This window comes from Manis pentadactyla, chromosome 2 (assembly GCF_030020395.1).
Source record: "Manis pentadactyla isolate mManPen7 chromosome 2, mManPen7.hap1, whole genome shotgun sequence".
NCBI classification, from domain to species: Eukaryota; Metazoa; Chordata; class Mammalia; order Pholidota; family Manidae; genus Manis; species Manis pentadactyla.
In genome coordinates this window covers 200349008-200370087 of record NC_080020.1, presented here as the reverse complement: position 1 = coordinate 200370087, position 21080 = coordinate 200349008, and the positions used below count along the sequence as shown (strand labels likewise).

Genomic DNA, 21080 nt, shown 5'->3' with positions numbered 1-21080 from the left:
CTCTGCCTACTCTTCTCCATCCGGGAGCTGGGGGGAGGGGCGCTCGGGTCCCGCCGGGCTGAGGCTTGTATCTTACCCTCTTTACAAGGCACTGGGTTCTCGCAGGTGTGGATGTGGTCTGGATGTTCTCCTGTGTCCTCTGGTCTTTATTCTAGGAAGAGTTGTCTTTGTTATATTTTCATAGATATATGTGGTTTTGGGAGGAGATTTCCACTGCTCTACTCATGCTGCCATCTTGGCTCCTCCTTGATACGGTTGTTTACATCAATTGATTTTCAATTGTTGAGCCAGCCTTGCATCCCTGAAGTAATCCCAATTCAGTCATGGTATGTAATTCTTTTTGTGTATTTTATATATTCCACTTTAGTTTCAACATGTTAAACACTCAGATAATGGCTCCTCCTAAAACTGGTTGGTACTCCTTTCAAAGTTCTCCATGGCTAACGACTACAACACCATTACATTGTTCCCTCAAGCTGAAAATCTTAGGATAATCATTTTATTGCTCAATCCCTCTCACCCTTTATACCCCATCTGTGGAGTCCTCAGATATCTCTTTACTTCCAAGCATGGATTTTTGCACCAAACCCCTAATTAGTTTCTTAGGCTTCAGCTTTTCTTCACACAACTGCCAGATCAATTACCCTCAAAACCACCTTTGTATCATTCCCTCTTTAAGACTCTGTAGTTGTTCTTTTCCTTTATCACAACAAACTTAAATGCTTTCATTTATTAATTCAAAAAAGCTTACTGAGCACCTTCTACATGTAAGGCACTGGGCTAGGATGAGCCCTTCTATTTACGTAGTGAGTGATTCTGATAACAAATCAGTTAAATCAAAAAAAAAAAAAAAAGAAGAGTTTTGTTAAGTACTGTGACAGAAGTAACAATGGACTCAAATGAAAGTATAATAGCAGGGTTCTACTTTGAATAAAATATTCAAGGAAGATGACACAGATTTTTTAGCTAAGGGTGAAAAGGACCAGCCATATAGACAGGAGATGAGTATTCCAGGAAAGGTAGAACAGTCAGCAGGCAAAGCAAGTGAGCAGCACACAGGATGAAGTTGGAGAGGAAGACCGGGCGAGATCATGAAGGGTTTTGAAGGTAAGGGGTCCGGAATTTATTCTAGGCACAGATTCTACTCCAGGAACAGACTTGTATCAGAACCTACTGAAGGTTTATAAAGCGGAGGTTGTGGCATGATTTGTTTTGAGAAGATTAGTCTGGCTGCTGGGTGGAGAACAAAGTAGAGGGCAGCAAGAATTAAAATAGAGATACCATTTAGGAGGCTGTGGCGGTAGTCAAGGTAAAAGACTGATGGAAGCTGAGACCAGAATGGGCAGTGGAGATGGAAAAGAAATGTCACCAAGGCCCAGACTGGATTTAACTGCAAATTCCAGGCAACAAATCTCACCAATAAAATTTGCTAACTCTCACTTCCACGTAATAAGGAAAATTTCATGTAAAAGTGCCCTAGAGAGGCTTACTTTAATCTTACCCTATCATGTATCATTTTCATAAACACTTGACAAGCACAATCTTAGAGACAAAAACAGAAGGCTCCATAGCATGGTAGAAGACACAAACCCTCAGATGGTGGCCTTGGGTCCTACAGACTCTGCCATTTATAAGACATGTGACTGTGGATAAGCTACTCCAACTCTAAACCTGTAAAATCTGGGAGGTACAGCATTTACCTCACAAGAATGTCACAAAGATTAAGTAAGATAATGGAGTGTTTCCCCAAATACTGCACTGCTGCTAGGCAGGATGATTTTAGACAGCACTTATCCAAAGATTTTTCTCTTTCAGCAGTTTTATTTATTTTAATAAATATTTAAAAATAACAACTGCATCAAAATCTTTATTTTACTAACATTCTTGCTTAAGACAAAAATTAAGTTATAAAAATGTCAACTAAGCCTAAAACCAATGTAAAGAGAAACATTAAATATAGTTTATGTAGTATTCAGATTTGGCAAAAAATCTGAAGGCAGTACACAAATGTTCAAAAGTGTACATAAAGGACCCAGCAAAGTAAGCGTATAAATACTAACTACATACTTACGACAGTGTATTCTTTTTAAAATATAAGAGCAGAAAGCACAAGACTTATTTTAAAAGGCTTATTTAAATCCCAGCTATGCTATTTAACACCTACGTGACTCTGAGAGGTACTTGATCTTTCTGAGCATTAGTTACTTCATATGAAGAAAAATATCAACCTTGTAAAGATCACGTTAGAAAAACAACATAAGATGCCTAACACCACAGTGCTCAACAAGTAGTCTTACTATAAAAGGTACTCAATAAATATCTATTGATTGATCTTTTACAAAACCTTTTGTAAAGATGTCACAATGGACCTTCTCCCCGAACTATTTTGCAAGACCTCAATTCTCCAAAGTCTTGCCAGGTAAGCTGTTCCCCAAACACAGCTATACACATTATGGTAAATCACAGAATTTTAGATTAGAAAAGCCATCTGCAACCCTCTATACTTGGTAACAGTTTGCTGGCTTGAAACACCAATGCCATTTCTTTCCATCTATCCAGATGTCCCCTCCATCTCAGGCTCCTCCAGGCCAAAGGGATGTCTCCTTTGTCTCTGCTGTGAGAGGAAGTGATGAAGATTTAGTTAACCAGGTTGGGACCTATAATGTGATTGGAGCCAAGATTCACTTTAAAATCTATAAAGTGAGAGTGGAAGGGATTAGATTATTCTAAAGATCCCTTCCAGAATGTACATTCTAAGATCTCATCATGTGCTTACTTACTTGTGATAGTCTTCAATTCCTGAATACATAATGTATCATACTGCCTTTTTAAAAAATATATCTATGTCCATAAATAATTCCTCCAGCACCTAAAATACAACATACTCAAACATGTCAGATACTGGGAATCACAGTATCTGCAGGTGAGTCCCAAGAAGCTCCAGAGAAATTACTTCACCCTTCTAAGCCTCAGTTTCCTAATCTGTATTATCAACCCACAGAAAATGAAATGTTTATGTGATGTACTCATACAAACACAGCTTGAAAATGGTAAAGATCTAAAGATACTATTGTTTATTCTCATTTCCAAATTCGCTGTTTCTAATTCTAACATCCTCCTCACCCACTGCCTGCACACCCACACTCTCTCAAGAAGAAAAGTATCTTTTCTTTAGTTCTGTACCACCTAGTCCAGGCCCTACTGGCCCTAATCTGCAGTATCAATGTTCTTCCTAACTGGTCTGTCCACTCCTAGCCTCCATCCTCCTATAGTCTATGTGAACTTTGTCAAGACTTGAACCTCTCTAAACCCTTCAGGGCCTGCAACCAGGAAAAGCCCAATTTTCTAATCAACCTGGGTAGCTTCATAATATTGGCCTTTGTAGTATCAACTTCCACCATAGACACAGGATAAAAGGACAGGCTCTAGTCTCTTCATGGTGTTCTCTTCCCCAGGAACACCCTTTTCCTCTTAAACTCAAGGTAGGTGATCCCCTACCAAAGAACAAATGTGATAGCTCTTCTGTCTGAAATACCACTGTGTTATGTTTCTCTCTTATGGACAGCACATATATAATAGTTGTACACATGCCTATCATAAGCCTCTGCAACTGATAAATTTATATTCACAGGGGGCAGAGGCTGAACTGCAACTCAGGTCCCAGACCAACTCTTAGTATCTACTGATAAAACTTTTTAATTCAATGACAGATAAATATGGGAAAGTCTTCTTTCCTTCCAACTTAGGAAGTCACTCATTGTGTCATAGTGCAATATGTGATCTTTACCTCCACACCAATCATCAATCTAGATCTACTTCCAAACTGATTTAGCTCACAGCTTATCTTTCATCACAAGTACACAAGCATTATTCTAAAAATTCGCACAAGAAATAAATAAGTAACCTCTGACCCAAAAGTGTAAGAAAAAAAGAGTGTGTGAGAAAGCAAGTGTCTGTTCCTCAATCTCCCCAGAGCGGACAGGGTAAAAGCTAGTTTTTAAGAAAATAATTTGCTTAAAAAAAGGAAAAAAGTGCTGAAATGGGAAAATGAAGAGAAAGACTAAAGGATATAAAAGAAAAGTATATCATTTTGGTGCTTCAATTCTGAAAAGATTAATAAATTATAATAGTCTCACTCAATAATACTCACCTGTCCTTCTCAGACAGGACATTGCTGGAAAACAAGATCAGGGTGAATTTGTGGATTCACTGCACTACGTGAACAGGCTAAGTGCCCCTTCAAACTCCTTGCATCTCCTAATATTCCTTGCTTACTGTCTAAGATTTTCATTAATTTACCCAACAAATATTTGACACCTACCATGTGCCACAAAGTTAGACACCAGGAGAGGCAAAAAGAGACAAAGTCCCTGCCTCCAAGGAAATTAGAGCCAGGTGTGGAGTGCTGGTGGGTACACGTGATCATGTTAACGGATGCCTTAGTGATCAGGATCTGAGGGAAAGCACAAGAAGGGAGCAGTCAAATGGGAGAAGCAGTCAAGAAAGATTTAACAGAGAAGACACTTGAGTACAGAAAAAGGGAGACACATCCCAAAACCAAACATCACACACAAAGGCAGGGAGATGTGCAACATGGCCCATCAGAGCCCTAGTTGCCTGCAGACCAGCAGCCTCAGTAAGTATTTATCAGCTGGGGGCTTGTTAGAAATCCCCTAGGCAGAAGTCCCCAGCTTAGTCCTAAAATGAGAATCTATAACTCAACAAGATCCCCAGAGAATTCTTATGCTCATTATAGTTTCAGAAGCCCAGCTGTAGAGGACTTCAAAGTAGTAGTTTGGCATGGCTAGAATACAGGACGCTACAGAAAGGAACTCCTAAGTGAGGCTCCAGAACCATCTTCAAATCATGAAGCACCTTACCTGGGGACTAATGTGAGCCACCACAATGGTTAATTTAAGTAGGAAAATTTTATAATCAAATTATAAGGGAAACTAGGGAATGATGTGATGGTTCCAAGAAGAGGGGATTCATTCCAGATGAAGTAGATCTAACAGAACTTAATCACTTGTGCAATCAGTATGTAAAGGGGAGTGTAGAGTCCTGGAAATATCAATGAAATATAAATGAGAGATCTCCAGGAAACAGATAGAAATAACATCTTTCACTGAAACGAGGAATACATGAGGAACAGACGTGAGGAAAGATGAGTCCAATTTAAGATGTGATGGGTTTGAAGTACCTGTGGTTGAACCAAAGGAGGTAACTAGTAGATAGTCTACATCCAGGAGGAGAAATAATGTCAGCATCAGATAGACAAGTAAAAACTGATGCCCTGAAAATGGAAGAGGTCACCCAAAGAGAATGAAAAAAAGTAAAAAAATGTAAGGACTAAGGACAAGATCCCCAAAGACATCACGATTCAGGAGAGAATGGAGGTTAAAGGAAGCACAAAGCAAGCGAGAAAAATCCTAAAGATAATCAAGAACATGTCGTCAATGCCAAGAAAAGGGTCTCATGAAGGGGGAAATGGGAGAGAGAAACATGTCAGAGGTCAAGCCCTTACAAGTGGACTTGGTAATTCAGAGGTCCCTTGGAAAAATTAAATAAACTTGTATCTCACACATACATAAAAGATCAGGAGATACACATACATGTATTTTGGCTCTTTCTGGGTGATAGAATTAAGGGTGATTTTTAGTTTTCTGCTTTCCCCCATGTTTTACAACTGTTCCACAAGGCACATGAGTTTCTTAACTTAAAAATATACAACAAAAAATTAGTAATACAATGATGGCTTTGAAGTAGTGACTACAGTGGGTGAAGAGTGAATGTGAAGTGAGGAAATGAAGGAGACAGAAGTACAGACAGGAGAGACTGGGAAGCATCTAGACTAAGTCCAGAGTCCTGGCAAAGGTTTGGTTTTTCAAGTGGGAAGGACCTGGGCATGCTTATGGGCTGTGGGACGGGAGACTGTGTAGAAAGAGTGTTCAAAGTCCAAAAGAAAAATGGAACAAATACTTCTATGTTGCCTGTTATGAGTGGACACACAGTGGTAAGCGAGACAAAATCTTGCTCTCATGTAACTCACTTTCTCTACTAAGGAAACTGAGAACAGATAATACCAGACAAGTGAGACATCTTGATAAAACTAAAAAAAAGGTAGTTTTTTAGAAGAAACAGCAGTTGAGTCCTAAATGACAAGAGATCAGTTTTACAAAAGTTACCTCTACTTTACAGATAATGAAACTGAGGATCAAGGAAGTGAAGATAATGCAGCAAGTGAACAGAACTCAGGTTTGACAAACACCTAAACCAATATGCTTCCTACTAGATTGTGTTCCCTCTATTACTCTCTTCAAACACAACAGTGAAAGTGAACAATAACACTGACCCTCCTCTGGCCTCACAGGGACGTTAAGGACTGGAAAAATAAAAGAGTAATTGGCACAACTTTCCCAAAAGAAACTCTCAAAGCCAACAGATGTAGTTCTTCAAAGACAGAGGCATAATTTCCGAAGATTAAAGTTCAAGCCTCCTGAGAAAATCCAGGCAGGCTGCAAGTTACAAGGAGGCTGCATTCCAAAGATTTATAACTAACTTGTTAAGAAGTCATAAAACATTTCCTTCCTATAACTTTATGCAGAGAGTAGGTTTCCAGGCTGAGCAACAAAGACCCATGCAATTATAGTTGTTACTATTCCTATTAACTAATAAAGCACTTACTAGGTACCCCACCCAAAGGTGCTTATACAGATAATCTCATGCAGTACTATCAAAACGATTACCACTCCCTTCTTATAACTAAGAAAACTGAGGCCTGGAAATGTAAGCTGTCCAATGGCATAATACAAATAAATAGATGAGCCTGCAGTCCAGCCTGGCCTATTCCTTATTTTAAGCTTTTAGTCCTTATGCTGTTTCGGAAAGTACATTTACAAACACTGCCTTTCAAAAATCAGTTTTTCTCCAATTCTAAAAACTCAGCGTCCATCTTCCCCTCTCAGGTGATCAGAATACTACTCAAATTAATACTTTCATCAAGTTTTCTTATTCCCCCACCAAAGTCTATATCAAACCTATCTCCTGATAAACCTCAATCCATAAGGGCATTTATTCACGTATTTGAAACGCACTGAAACCTTTAACTTGCCTTTGCATCCCTAAATCCCATGGAGTGCCCTGCGTGTGTTCACTTATTCATTCGTTGATACTTGGAGGGCTTACAGCGACAATTCCCTGCCACACCTCGTAAATATTGGGAGGAAAACTCCACTCAGGAAAATGCAGGCAAAAGTCCAAACTGATAATTAAACGTCCATTTCTAAGCTATCCCTAGCTCACCCACAATTTCCAACCGATCCACCTCACAAAAATAATGCTTTCAAAATCTATGTCTTAGCTGGCTACGTACTACCACTAAGGATCGCACGTGGGACAGCACTCAAGCCGGACAATCATAAATCAGAAGAGTACCACTGACCCTCACAGCAGCCTTCAAAGCCCCCCTTAGTGTCATAGGCCTTCAGCAGCCCGAGGGCAGGACCCAATTCCAGGCTGCGAAGGCAGGATCCTAGCCGGAAGCAAGCCATGCTCACACGGCCATGACCTTCTGAAGATGACCAACGCTGTCACCCGAAAACCCCTGGTGGGGAGTGTGGTCTGAGGTCCCTGGACGGCTGGCCCTGGAGCAGCAAAGAGGGCATGGAGAAGGCACAGGCGGGACCCCTGCCCTCGCCAGCGTCAACGACCTCCAGGGACACCCCACGCTGCGGGCGGGCTGACGGATGTGCCCGAACACTCACCCGGGGACCTGCCCGGCGCGAGAAGCAAGCAGAAAGCGGGCGGCGGGCGGCCGGCCCAGGCCGCCGGCGCAGAGGCGCAGGGAGAGCGGGAGGCGCGGGGCCGCCCCGGCTCGGAGGAGCCAGCAAGCGGGTCTCAGCAGGGCTGCCATGGCTCGGGTTCCCCACACGGGATGCACGTTCCGCGAGAAGAACAGGAGGAGCACGTGACTGCGGGGTCGCCCGGCGCGGGAGAGACCAAAGGTGGGGCGCCCCGGGTATAGGGGGAGACAAGTGTTGTTTTCGCTTGGAAGATGGAAAAACCTACATTTATAAGGAAATATAAGACCCATGACAGGCTTAAATAAGTTTATGTCTTGATTTACTATTTAAGGAAGCTTCTCTTTCCTTCTTATATCCTTCATCTCAGCATGTTCAGTCACTCCACCCCTAAATTTTTCAATTGGTAGAGTCGGAAGAGGTCGACTCCTCCCAGTTAGCGCAGGGGCTTGAGGGGGCCGACTAGCAAGAATACCCGGAAACTGCAGAAGGGCCGACCGTGACGGTCCCAGAGGGACGGCTCTGCGGTGCGCGGTTCTGGTCCGCGCTTCCTGCTCAGTGTCCAAGTTGCCGCGCGCTGATAGGAGTGCGCTGTAGCTCTCAGAAACCTGGGCCAGAAAAGACGTTGAGGACCTTTGCACGGTGCTAGGAGCCTTCAGGCTTAAATACGATGTGTTTGTATTATTGGGGCCCGGAGACAATGTACAGGAATACATAGGTCCAACCCTAAGTCCATAAGCAGTGACTCGCTTTATGAAATAGGTGGATTCTAACAAAGGTCGTATAGTTTTAAAGCTAGAACTGAGTTCATTATCTTCTCCAGTTCCCATCCCGCCTCTTCCTTCAGTAAATGCACCAGCATTGAAGGTAAGACAATAAGAGTCTGGAGCCAAATTTGGGAATAAAACGGGAGGCCCTTGCCTTCAAAGGGTTTATAGATTGTGAGTGTTCCCCGTGCGCAGGTGGGCAGCCGGGAACAAGCTTCCACTTCCTCTTTACCGAGCTGTGTCCTACCCATTTCCAGGTGAACGCTCAGAAGTTTCCTCTGGTAGCCCTCCGTGGTAACTTCCTGTTTGGCTGTTTGTCCTTCTGAACATTGAGCTCCTTGAGAGCTGGGACTGTGACCTCCTTTTGTATCAGAAGAACCTACCCAGTGCCAGGTACACAGTAGGTTGCGTTAAATGTTTACTGAATAAATGTGTATTTTGAGATCACCTAGCACATCTCTCCTTTGGGAGATGTAGAAAATGAGATCCAAAATGAGTATTACTGTGAGTTATATTACTAGGCATTAGGAATATAATTATTCACTCATACAACACTGATTTATTGAACACATGTTCAGTGCCAGGCACTACTTGAGATGAAGATGCAAAACCAAGTCTGAACTCTGATTCAGTGTTCCAAAGTTTAGTTTGGGTTGACAGGTAAGAACTGTGATGTAAAATAGATCAGGGTAAAGGAATTGAGGGTGGCATATTTAGTCCCTTTGAAGAACACTAAGGAAGACCCTCTGGGTGAAAATAAAGAGCAAGGCAGGGAGAGGAGGGAAGGTGGGCCTGGAGATCTGAGGTAGCTGGGGCTAGATCATGCAGGGTATTAGAGACCGCTGTAAGAACTTTGATTTTTATTCAGGATATGGGAAACCACTGCAAAGTTTGGTGTGTTGCTGTAATATGAATACATTTGTGTTTTTAAAGGATCACTCTGGTTGCTGTTTGGAGAGGTGATTTTAAGGGGATAAAGGTAAATCAAAGTAGGGAGACCAGTGAGGAAGCTTTTGCAATAATCCAGACTAGAGATGGTAGTAGCTTGGACTAGGGGTGTGGTAGGTGAGGTCATGAGAAAGTCAGGTTCGTACTCTTAATTAGTAGAACCAGGAGGATTTACTGATGGATTGACTGGGAAATAAGTCAAGGATGACTCCAAGATTTTTGGCCTGTGCAATTGGAAAGATGGAGATGGTGCTGATTAAAATGGGGAAGGTTGAAGGAAAGCAGATTTGAAAGGTGAAATCAAAAATGATCTTCTGGAGTATTAAGCTTAAAGTGCCTGTTAGACATCCAGTGGTCAAGTCTGAGTAAAGGGGTTGGCTGTTTAACATATAGTCTGGAGTTCAGAGATAGAGATACATTTAGAAGTCTATAGCCCATACATAGTATTTGAAGCCATGGAAATGGATGATACCATCTAGAAGAAAATATAGATAGACAAGCGGTGAGGTCCGAGGACTGAGGTTTGTGACATTTCGATATTTATAGGGTGCAAAATGAAAATCCAGCACAGGAAAGTGAGCAAGAATAGCCAGAGATGTAGGAAGAGAACTGAGAGCGAGTAGTGAGGTCCTGAGGAACTGAGAGAGGGAAGTCTTTCGAAGAGGTAATTATCAACCACATAAACTGCTGCTGTTAGTTCTAGTAAAATGAGCTCTCAACACTGACTATAGGATTTGGCAACTCGAAGGTCCATGAGGTGATGCTCGGAAGAGACTTTGGTGACATGTTAAGGCAAAAGATTGACTGAAGTTGAGTTTAAGAGTCTGCGCAGGAAGGGGATATGGAGATAGGGAGTGTAGACAAACCTTTTGTTGAATATACTGTCAAGGAGAGGGCAGAGAAATGGGGTGGTATCATAGAAGGGTGTATAGTCAAGGGAGGTTAATTTTTGTAAGATGGAAGAAATAACAGCATGTTTGATGCTGATGGGAATTATCCATATGTAATTATTTAAGTTTAATTAAATTTTTAAAATTCAGTTCCTCGGTGATTAACGACATTTCAAGTCAATAGCCTCCAGTGGCTAATAGCTACCATACTGGGCAGCACAGACAGAAAACACTTCCTTCATTGTGGACAATTCTATTGGACCGTGCTGCAGTAGGGAGTTCCCAAGTTCTTCTCAGATTTCTTTAGGCTCCAGAAGCTGTGACAAAAAGGAAAAGAAGTCCAGGCTGATCATCCCTGGTTTCTCCTTTAGGTTATTCTAAACTATAAAATAGAGTCAAGATGTTGGTTAGAAAATTAGGGGCTCCCTATCTCAGTGAATGGATTAGCCTCTGAACCTCGAATCCTATTGGGAAGGACAGCTTAGATGCTACTTTGCCAAAGTACTTAACTGTTTGGTTTCCGTATGTGTGAAAGTGGTGATACCTACTCCTTACTCTCAGAATTTTTGGGGGAATATTGGGTAAAATAAGTACTTCCAGTACCAAGCACATAGGAATCTTTTTTTTTTTTTTTAGAAGCACACATATGAGTTTAATAAGATTTTTTTTTTTAGATAATTATTTTTTATTGAAGGGTAGTTGACGCACAGTATTATATTACATTAGTTTCAAGTGTACAACACAGTGATAAAACATTTATATACATAATTCTAGGTTCCAGCTATCACCCTACCAAGCTGTTACAATATCTTGACTATATTCCTTATGCTATACATTACATCCCGGTTACTTATTTATTTTACAATTGGAAGTCTGTCCTTTTTTTTTTTTTTGTGAGGGCATCTCTCATATTTATTGATCAAATGGTTGTTAACAACAATAAAATTCTGTATAGGGGAGTCAATGCTCAATGCACAATCATTAATCCACCCCAAGCCTAATTTTCTTCAGTCTCCAATCTTCTGAGGCATAACAAACAAGTTCTTACATGGAGAACAAATTCTTACATAATGATAAGTTACATAGTGAACAGTACAAGGGCAGTCATCACAGAAACTTTCGGTTTTGCTCATGCATTATGAACTATAAACAGTTCAAATATGAATACTCATTTGGTTTTTATACTTGATTTATATGTGGATACCACATTTCTCTCTTTATTATTATTATTTTTAATAAAATGCTGAAGTGGTAGGTAGATACAAGATAAAGGTAGAAAACATAGTTTAGTGTTGTAAGAGAGCAAATGTAGATGATCAGGTGTGTGCCTGTAGACTATGTGTTCATCCAAGCTAGACCAGGGCAATAAAACATCCACATATGCAGAAGATTTCTCTCAGAACGGGGGGGTGAGGTTCTAAGCCTCACCTCTGTTGATCCCCAATTTCTCACCTGATGGCCCCCCTGCGACTGTGCCTGTCTTAGGTTGTTCCTCCCTTGAGGAATCTTACCCGTCTCTGGCTAACCAGTCATCTTCCGGGGCCATACAGGGAAATGTAAAGTTGGTAAGTGAGAGAGAAGCCTTATTGTTTGAAATGGTTAGCTTTTTATTTCTTTGCATATTTATGCCCTGTAGCTTCTATGCCCAGCATTTGTCTTGAGGTATCTTTACCACTTGGAAGAATTATGATACTCGGTAAATTTGATATGAGGCACGAATTCTATTTAAGGGTTGTAATTAGGAAGGAAGAATAAAAGCTATAGAAGTAGCAGGCGGAAGAAAATATGGGAAGATTGATTATTTCTTTGACATATCTTCTTGTAGAGTAACTGCAGCATGTATAGGTTTTGAGCTACTACTTAAATTGCGCACACACATTAACATAATAGGAGTATAGTTACATAACCAAAGCATATCTGTAATTATCAGCCATCTCCAGTGAAACCAAGAAAACCAGTTAGGCACCTTAGGCATTTGTGAAAACTTATCTATGATATGGTGGATATTGTCCAACTGAACTTGAACAGTCTGAGAAAAATCAGACAAATTAAAACAACCCATTCCTGGGAAATGTTCACATCCCTTATGTTCTTTTAACAGTAAATAGTCTGTAGTTGTAAGATTTTGGAGCGCTACAATTTGCACTTCTCCTAATTCTTGGTTGAGTTCCAACAGTATAGATCCAGTCAAATTTGTTGTTTTACTGTATGCACAGGCCAGCTTATATATCTCCTTCATTCCCATGGCAAGTCCAGGTGCTGGTGGGATGAGTGCATCTACAGCTGTAGCAGTGCGTGGATCTTTGTTGGGGTTTTTTGATGCTCATCTTCTGGCATGAGTCTTACAGAGAGTGCTGATGTTGGAAGTTCTCTTTCATATGGTATCTTAGTTCATTTTCGGGGTAGCCCAATTAGGCTTTGATCTTCTGTATAAACGCAAACAGACCCTTTGCCTACACTTTTATATGCCCTTTGTACCCTTGTGTAGAACTCATTGGAGGTTACCACACAGGAACTGCCCTTTTTTGTTTTGTTTTGTTTTGTTTTGTTTTGTTTTTGGTATCACTAATCTACACTTACATGACGAATATTATGTTTACTAGGCTCTCCCCTATACCACGTCTCCCCTATAAACCCCTTTACAGTCACTGTCCATCAGCATAGCAAAATGTTGTAGAATCACTACTTGCCTTCTCTGTGTTGTACAGCCCTCCCTTTTCTCCTACCCCCCCATGCATGTTAATCTTAATACCCCCCTACTTCTCCCCCCCACTTATCCCTCCCTACCCACCCATCCTCCCCAGTCCCTTTCCCTTTGGTACCTATTAGTCCAATCTTGAGTTCTGTGATTCTGGTGCTGTTTTGTACCTTCAGTTTTTCCTTTGTTCTTATATTCCACAGATAAGTGAAATCATTTGGTATTTCTCTTTCTCCGCTTGGCTTGTTTCACTGAGCATAATACCCTCCAGCTCCATCCATGTTGCTGCAAATGATTGGATTTGCCCTTTTCTTATAGCTGAGTAGTATTCCATTGTGTATATGTACCACACCTTCTTTATCCACTCATCTGTCGATGGACATTTAGGTTGCTTCCAATTCTTGGCTATTGTAAATAGTGCTGCGATAAACATAGGGGTGCACTGATCTTTCTCATACTTGATTGCTGCATTCTTAGGGTAAATTCCTAGGAGTGTAATTCCTGGGTCAAATGGTAAGTCTGTTTTGAGCATTTTGATGTACCTCCATACTGCTTTCCACAATGGTTGAACTAACTTACATTCCCACCAGCAGTGTAGGAGGGTTCCCCTTTCTCCACAGCCTCGCCAACATTTGTTGTTGTTTGTCTTTTGGATGGCAGCCATCCTTACTGGTGTGAGGTGATACCTCATTGTAGTTTTAATTTGCATTTCTCTGATAATTAGCGATGTGGAGCATCTTTTCATGTGTCCGTTGGCCAGCTGTATTTCTTTTTTGGAGAACTGTCTGTTCAGTTCCTCTGCCCATTTTTTAATTGGGTTATTTGTTTTTTGTTTGTTGAGGCGTGTGAGCTCTTTATATATTCTGGACGTCAAGCCTTTATCGGATGTGTCATTTTCAAATATATTCTCCCATACTGTAGGGTTCCTTTTTGTTCTATTGATGGTGTCTTTTGCTGTACAGAAGCTTTTCAGCTTAATATAGTTCCACTTACTCATTTTTGCTGTTGTTTTCCTTGCCCGGGGAGATATGTTCAAGAAGAGGTCACTCATGTTTATGTCTAAGAGATTTTTGCCTATGTTTTCTTCCAAGAGTTTAATAGTTTCATGGCTTACATTCAGGTCTTTGATCCATTTTGAGTTTACTTTTGTATATGGGGTTAGACAATGGTCCAGTTTCATTCTCCTACATGTAGCTGTCCAGTTTTGCCAGCACCACCTGTTGAAGAGACTGTCATTTCGCCATTGTATGTCCATGGCTCCTTTATCAAATATTAATTGACCATATATGTCTGGGTTAATGTCTGGATTCTCTAGTCTGTTCCATTGGTCTGTGGCTCTGCTCTTCTGCCAGTACCAAATTGTCTTGATTACTATGGCTTCATAGTAGAGCTTGAAGTTGGGGAGTGAGATCCCTCCCGCTTTATTCTTCCTTCTCAGGATTGCTTTAGCTATTGGGGGTCTTTGTGTTTCCATATGAATTTTTGAATTATTTGTTCCAGTTCATTGAAGAACGTTGCTGGTAGTTTCATAGGGATTGCATCAAATCTGTATATTGCTTTGGGCAGGATGGCCATTTTGACGATATTAATTCTTCCTAGCCACGAGCACGGGATGAGTTTCCATCTGTTAGTGTCCCCTTTAATTTATCTTAAGAGTGACTTGTAGTTTTCAGAGTATAAGTCTTTCACTTCTTTGGTTAGGTTTATTCCTAGGTATTTTATCTTTTTTGATGCAATTGTGAATGGAGTTGTTTTCCTGATTTCTCTTTCTGTTGGTTCATTGTTAGTATATAGGAAAGCCACAGATTTCTGTGTGTTGATTTTGTATCCTGCAACTTTGCTGTATTCCGATATCAGTTCTAGTAGTTTTGGGGTGGAGTCTTTAGGGTTTTTTATGTACAGTATCATGTCATCTGCAAATAGTGACAGTTTAACTTCTTCTTTACAGTGGAGAGAGTGGGCATCCCTGTCTAGTTCCCGATCTCAGAGTAAATGCTTTCAGCTTCTCGCTGTTCAATATAATGTTGGCTGTGGGTTTATCATAGATGGCCTTTATTATGTTGAGGTACTTGCCCTGTATTCCCATTTTGCTGAGAGTTTTTATCATGAATGGATGTTGACCTTTGTCAAATGCTTTTTCAGCATCTATGGAGATGATCATGTGGTTTTTGTCTTTCTTTTTGTTGATGTGGTGGATGATGTTGATGGACTTTCGAATGTTGTACCATCCTTGCATCCCTGGGATGAATCCCACTTGGTCATGGTGTATGATCCTTTTGATGTATTTTTGAATTCGGTTTGCTAATATTTTGTTGAGTATTTTTGCATCTACGTTCATCAGGGATATTGGTCTGTAGTTTTCTTTTTTGGTGGGGTCTTTTCCTGGTTTTGGTATTAGGGTGATGTTAGCTTCATAGAATGAGTTTGGGAGTATCCCCTCCTCCTCGTTTTTTTGGAAAACTTCAAGGAGATTGGGTATTATGTATTCCCTGTATGTCTGATAAAATTCTGAGGTAAATCCATCTGGCCCGGGGGTTTTGTTCTTTGGTAGTTTTTTGATTACCGCTTCAATTTCGTTGCTGGTACTTGGTCTGTTTAGATTTTCTGTTTCTTCCTGGGTCAATCTTGGAAGGTTGTTTTTTTCTAAGAAGTTGTCCTTTTCTCCTAGGTTTCCCAGCTTGTTAGCATATAGGTTTTCATAGTACTCTCTAATAATTCTTTGTATTTCTGTGGGGTCCGTCGTGATTTTTCCTTTCTCGTTTCTGATACTGTTGATTTGTGTTGACTCTCTTTTCTTCTTAATAAGTCTGGCTAGAGGCTTATCTATTTTGTTTATTTTCTCGAAGAACCAGCTCTTGGTTTCATTGATTTTTGCTATTGTTTTATTCTTCTCAATTTTATTTATTTCTTCTCTGATGTTTATTATGTCCCTCCTTCTGCTGACCTTAGGCCTCATTTGTTCTTCTTTTTCCAATTTCGATAATTGTGACATTAGACCATTCATTTGGGATTGCTCTTCCTTTTTCAAATATGCTTGGATTGCTATATACTTTCCTCTTAAGACTGCTTTTGCTGTGTCCCACAGAAGTTGGGGCTTAGTGTTGTTGTCATTTGTTTCCATATATTGCTGGATCTCCATTTTGATTTGGTCATTGATCCATCGATTATTTAGGAGCGTGTTGTTAAGCCTCCATGTGTTTGTGAGCCTCTTTGCTTTCTTTGTACAGTTTATTTCTAGTTTTATGCCTTTGTGGTCTGAAAAGTTGGTAGGATTTCAATCTTTTGGAATTTTCTGAGGCTATTTTTGTGGCCTAGTATGTGGTCTATTCTGGAGAATGTTCCATGTGCACTTGAGAAGAATGTTTATCCTTTTGCTTTTGGATGTAGAGTTCTATAGATGTCTATTAGGGCCATCTGCTCTACTGTGTTGTTCAGTGCTTCCGTGAGGAAGCTTTGAAAAAAAATGTAGCCACTATTATTTTTGTTGGTTTTCATGATTAAGTCTAAACCTTATGAGTTTGGGTTCTTCTCCAGTCTCTCCTTGGGGTCTGATTTTTGACACCAACACCTAGAGTCTCAAATTCCTATCTCAGTTTATTCAATTGTTAAGTGCTGAGAGTAAGCAAAGCACAGGGCAAGTGACATGTCCAAGCAAAGAAGTTCTGCATGCTACACTTGATGAGTTTATAATTTATAAAGTAGGATAAAACACATATTGTATATAGGTAATCCTTACATAATGCAGTGCAATGTGTGCAGTGAAAAAGAGGCAAACCAAGTGACAGCTGGGCAGGAAAACAGAAAACGTTTCCTCAGTGGGAATGACATTTCAGCCCTAAGAAGCTAGGTAAGATGTGAAATAGTAGACAGTATTGAGGGGAGTTCTAGGCAGAGGGAACAGCAAGAGCAATGATACAGATTTTCCTGTACATCTCTCTTTAAACTGTGCAAAATATTTTTGAACACGAAGTCAGCATCTAGCCCATCAAGTAAAAGAGAGGGTTGCTAGACCAGTAGCTTTCACACTTCCGTGACTGAACAATGGTAAAAAAAAAAAAGATACATTTTATAAATGACACAAATATACACACATACAAAAAGAAATTTCATAAAACAAAAATGAGTCTTACTACTACATGTGATGACCTTGGATATTTACTAATCTGTTCCATTTAAAAAATGTTTTTTATTGAAATATAGCTGAAACATTATTATATTGGTTTCAAGCATACAGTATAGTGATTGGACAATATCTATGTTATTAAATGCTCATCCCAACTACTGTAGTTACTGTCTAGTAGAAGGATGTTACAGATCTATTGAGTATATTCTCTATGCTGTGCTTTTCATCCCTATGACTAATTTATATTATGATTAAGATTTTGTACCTCTTTATCCCCTTCACTTATTTCACCCAGCCGTCCCAACCACCAGTCACTTCTCAGTGTCTATGAGTTTACTACTATTTTGTTTTGCTTTGTTCTTAGATTCCACACATAAGGGAAATCATATGGTACTTGTCTTTCTCTGACTGGCTTATTTCACTGAGCCTAATAGCCTCTAGGTCCATCCATTTTGCTGCAAATAGCAGGATTTCTTTCTTTTTTATCGCTGAATAATATTTCATTGTGTATATGTACTACCTCATCTTTATCCATTCATCTATTGATGGACAATTTGGTTGCTTCCGTATCTTGGCCATTGTAAATAATGCCATTTTTTTCTTCAGGTAAATTCCTGGAAGTGGAATTACTGAGTCTATTTCATTTTTTTTTTAATGCTGATTGGTCTTCATTCAGATAAACTAGTTGTAAGAAGACATTTTTTAGATACTTGAGGTATAATGCACAGTACCAAGAATCCTTGTTAATTTTTCTAGGTGTGATAATGGGCTTTGTGGTTATGCAAAAAAATATATCTCTTTAGAGATACATGCTGGCATATGTAGAAGTTCACATGCTGCCTGGCATTTTCTTTAAGATACTTCCCCAAAGAATAAAAGAACAAAAGGATATAAGAAGCGAACGTGACAATATCTTGATAATTGTTGAATCTGAATGATGGGTGTATGGGAGTTCATTTTACTATTTGCTCTACTTTGTGTATGTTTTTAAATGATCATAAAGAAAAAGACCTTAAACGCTGGTTTGTATTTCACTACTCATTAATACAGCATGACTTGGAGTTTGAAAAACACTGTGCTCAGTCATATGAGTATAGATGCAAAGTAAACAGCACCAGGTAGACAAATGTACCAGGCTGTACTCGGAGAGCTGGCGACTTGTCCATTCACATGGACAGGGAATGACATGATCCATTGACTTCTGCAGCAAATAGTTGTTCAGACGTCAAAACTTGCTGTTGTTACTAAATCATTTTGCATGAGGCATGAAATATCTGAGATTGTAGCCATTACAATCTAAGACAAAGATTATCACTTAAGAACAAAGTTAAAAAAAATTTATCTTCAAAATTCTGAGCTGAAAGTATTGTATTCAACACCCTGAATGGGCAATTTGCAGGACAGTGATCATTAATCTCATTTTACTTTGGTCATTTAAACTTTTTTTGGTCTCTTAACTCTTTATGATGAATCACAAAGTATCAGGAAATAGAACTGATCATTCACAATTGTTTGTCATCCTTTCGGGAATCCCCTCCAGGTTTCACACAAATACATTCAAAATAGTGTGAGCAAAGTACCAACTGATTGCCTTGAGTTTAAAAGCCTGTTTTGCTTAAAAACCTTAACATATTTTAAGCAGCAGATTTAATATTTAGCTTTGATTATATTTTCTCTTAAGGCAACTTGTCTAATGATTCAAGGGCTTCTTCCATCTGTGCCTACATTTTTAATATCTAAATTTATTCACATATGTAACCCAATTATTCAAAAAATAATTCTTCTCAGACCTTTAGTTGCACACAGCCCCAAGATCCTCATTGTAAGGGGAGGTCCAGTTTGTCATTGTTACACCCTTTAGCAACACTTCTGTCAAACAGTAATTATTTCATAAGCACACAAACCAGGAAGACAGATGCAGAGTCATTTGCTGTAAGAAAGTAACCAGTACTGGCAACAATGAGTTGTTGCTGATATTTTCCCAGTGTTACCATGTGTGAAGGTTGAAAGCTTATGTTTTTCCCATAGGGCATATTGTGTCTGGATAAATCAATACAGAATAGTAGTCAGATATAATTGACATTTCAATGTACTGTACCACTCAGTCCCTTCAAGGTGGAAAACAATTATAATCCTTCTAATAGATGATCATAAACTTTAGGAACTATATTAACAGTCATTATTAATTCCTAAAATGTGACATGAGTCTCTTAAATTTCTTGGTTAACTGAAGTGTTTTGTTTTTAAGGGACTAAAAAATGTGTTTAATTTTATTGGAGTAATAAGTAATGTGGAATTTTTGTTTTAGCTTGTGTCTCTCAAAGGGTTGAAAAATACTTTCACTTTTAATTATCTCATTATCTTATACTAGTCAGCAGCCATGAAAATGTGAATCAGTTATTGCTCGTGGCCATTCTCCCTGCCCTGTGAAAACACTTGTGTGTGGTAGGAGAGAACGGGAACAACTCATAGTGCAGCAGAGCCAAGAGCTGGAGACAAGACTGATGACTTCATTGGCATTTCTATATCCAGTTGTGATTGAAACCAGACTTACCACTGGACATCCCAGTGACATGAGCCAGTAAATTAGCTTTGTACTTAAGCTAGTTACACTAGAAAAAACCCCAACTTAATACAAGTTGAGTTTGGATAGGATCATCATTCTCTCTCTAGTTTTAGGTTTAAGTCTTTAATGGTATGTCTCCTCTAAAACATGAATGAGTGTTGATTCTTTTTTCTTATTTAAATGTTTTGATTCATTCTCTATGTCCTCATCATCATTTATTTTATCATTTTGTTGAATATAACTTCATCACACTTTTAAAAAATGCACTGAAAATGCTAAAAGATTAAATTATTACCAAGCTGCATCCCACAGTTTCAACAAAAGGGAACAAGTCAAGGATAACTGAATTTTTAAAAATCAGATATACTCTAATTTGCTTAAAGATGGCAGGGTGAGAGGTGAGACAGAAACCTCCTCCCAAAACCACATAAAATCTGAAAATAGAGCAAATACCATGAATCCTTAAAGAACAACAGGAAAGAATGCTGCAACAGACTGCCTACATCTGGGGAAAAGAGCAGACCTCACGGAAAAGGTAAAGTACCAAAGCTGTGATCCAGCAAGGCCCAAGCCCTTCCTCCACCCCAGCTCACCAGCAAGAGGAAGAGAAGTGGAGCAGGGAGGGGGCGGAGGCCTAGGACGGCTGAACAACCAGCCCTGGAGACCTGCTCTGGGAGCACAAACCTACATTACAGCTACTCTGGATATTAGCGGGGTTGGAAAACTAAGACAGGCAGAATATTCAGAGAGACTGAGATTCCAGCTGCTTGTGGAGAACAGGTACCCAGAACTGGCTGCTCTGGGACAAAAGAAAGGTGGGAACTCTGAGAGACTTCCAAACAGCAAGAGGCCTGCAAAAGGAGCAAGGTTCGCACAGAGCATGCTGCTCAGGAGAAAGAACAGGTGGACAAAATTGTCCGGGGGCTTTTAGCCCAGCAGGTTGCAAACTTTCAGGAGCTTCAGGCGCTCCATCCCCTGGCTGGCAACACAGCTCCAATGCCCCCCAGCATGATACACAACCTGCTGCTCCTTCCTCCAGGCTGGCACTGGCTCACAAACTGGCTTCCCCTGCCATTGCATCAGGCCAGCCAGATGGCAGCCCTGCCTATGGCAGCTACAAGTGCTTGGCACAGAGGCTTCTCTCTGTGTGTTCAGCCCACTGGCCCTGGCAGTGAAGGCATGAACGGCAGCCGAGAAGCAGGAAAGAGCTCTTTCCTCCTGGTAGGTACCAGTGCCACTCATCTGCAACCCCTGCCATCACTCCAGGGGCTGAGGAGCTCCAGAGAGTA

The 21080-nt window shown here is 40.2% G+C and overlaps 1 protein-coding gene and 1 long non-coding RNA gene across 2 annotated transcripts in view; one reads left to right on the top strand and one right to left on the bottom strand.

Moving 5' to 3' along the window:
• The window catches only part of LRPPRC (leucine rich pentatricopeptide repeat containing), a 113187-nt gene extending 105227 nt beyond the window's left edge, over positions 1-7960 (bottom strand). Inside the window, exon 1 of the mRNA XM_036925620.2 lies at positions 7764-7960. Within this exon, the coding sequence (XP_036781515.2) occupies positions 7764-7912 (149 nt within the window). The 5' untranslated portion in view covers positions 7913-7960. The remainder of the gene's footprint in view (positions 1-7763) is intronic.
• A 293-nt stretch (positions 7961-8253) lies between these two features.
• LOC118932349 (uncharacterized) lies at positions 8254-18246 on the top strand. The gene is made up of 3 exons (XR_005032730.2): positions 8254-8666; positions 8824-8959; positions 18031-18246. It is a non-coding gene; the product is annotated as an uncharacterized LOC118932349 (long non-coding RNA).
• Positions 18247-21080: the final 2834 nt, after the last annotated feature.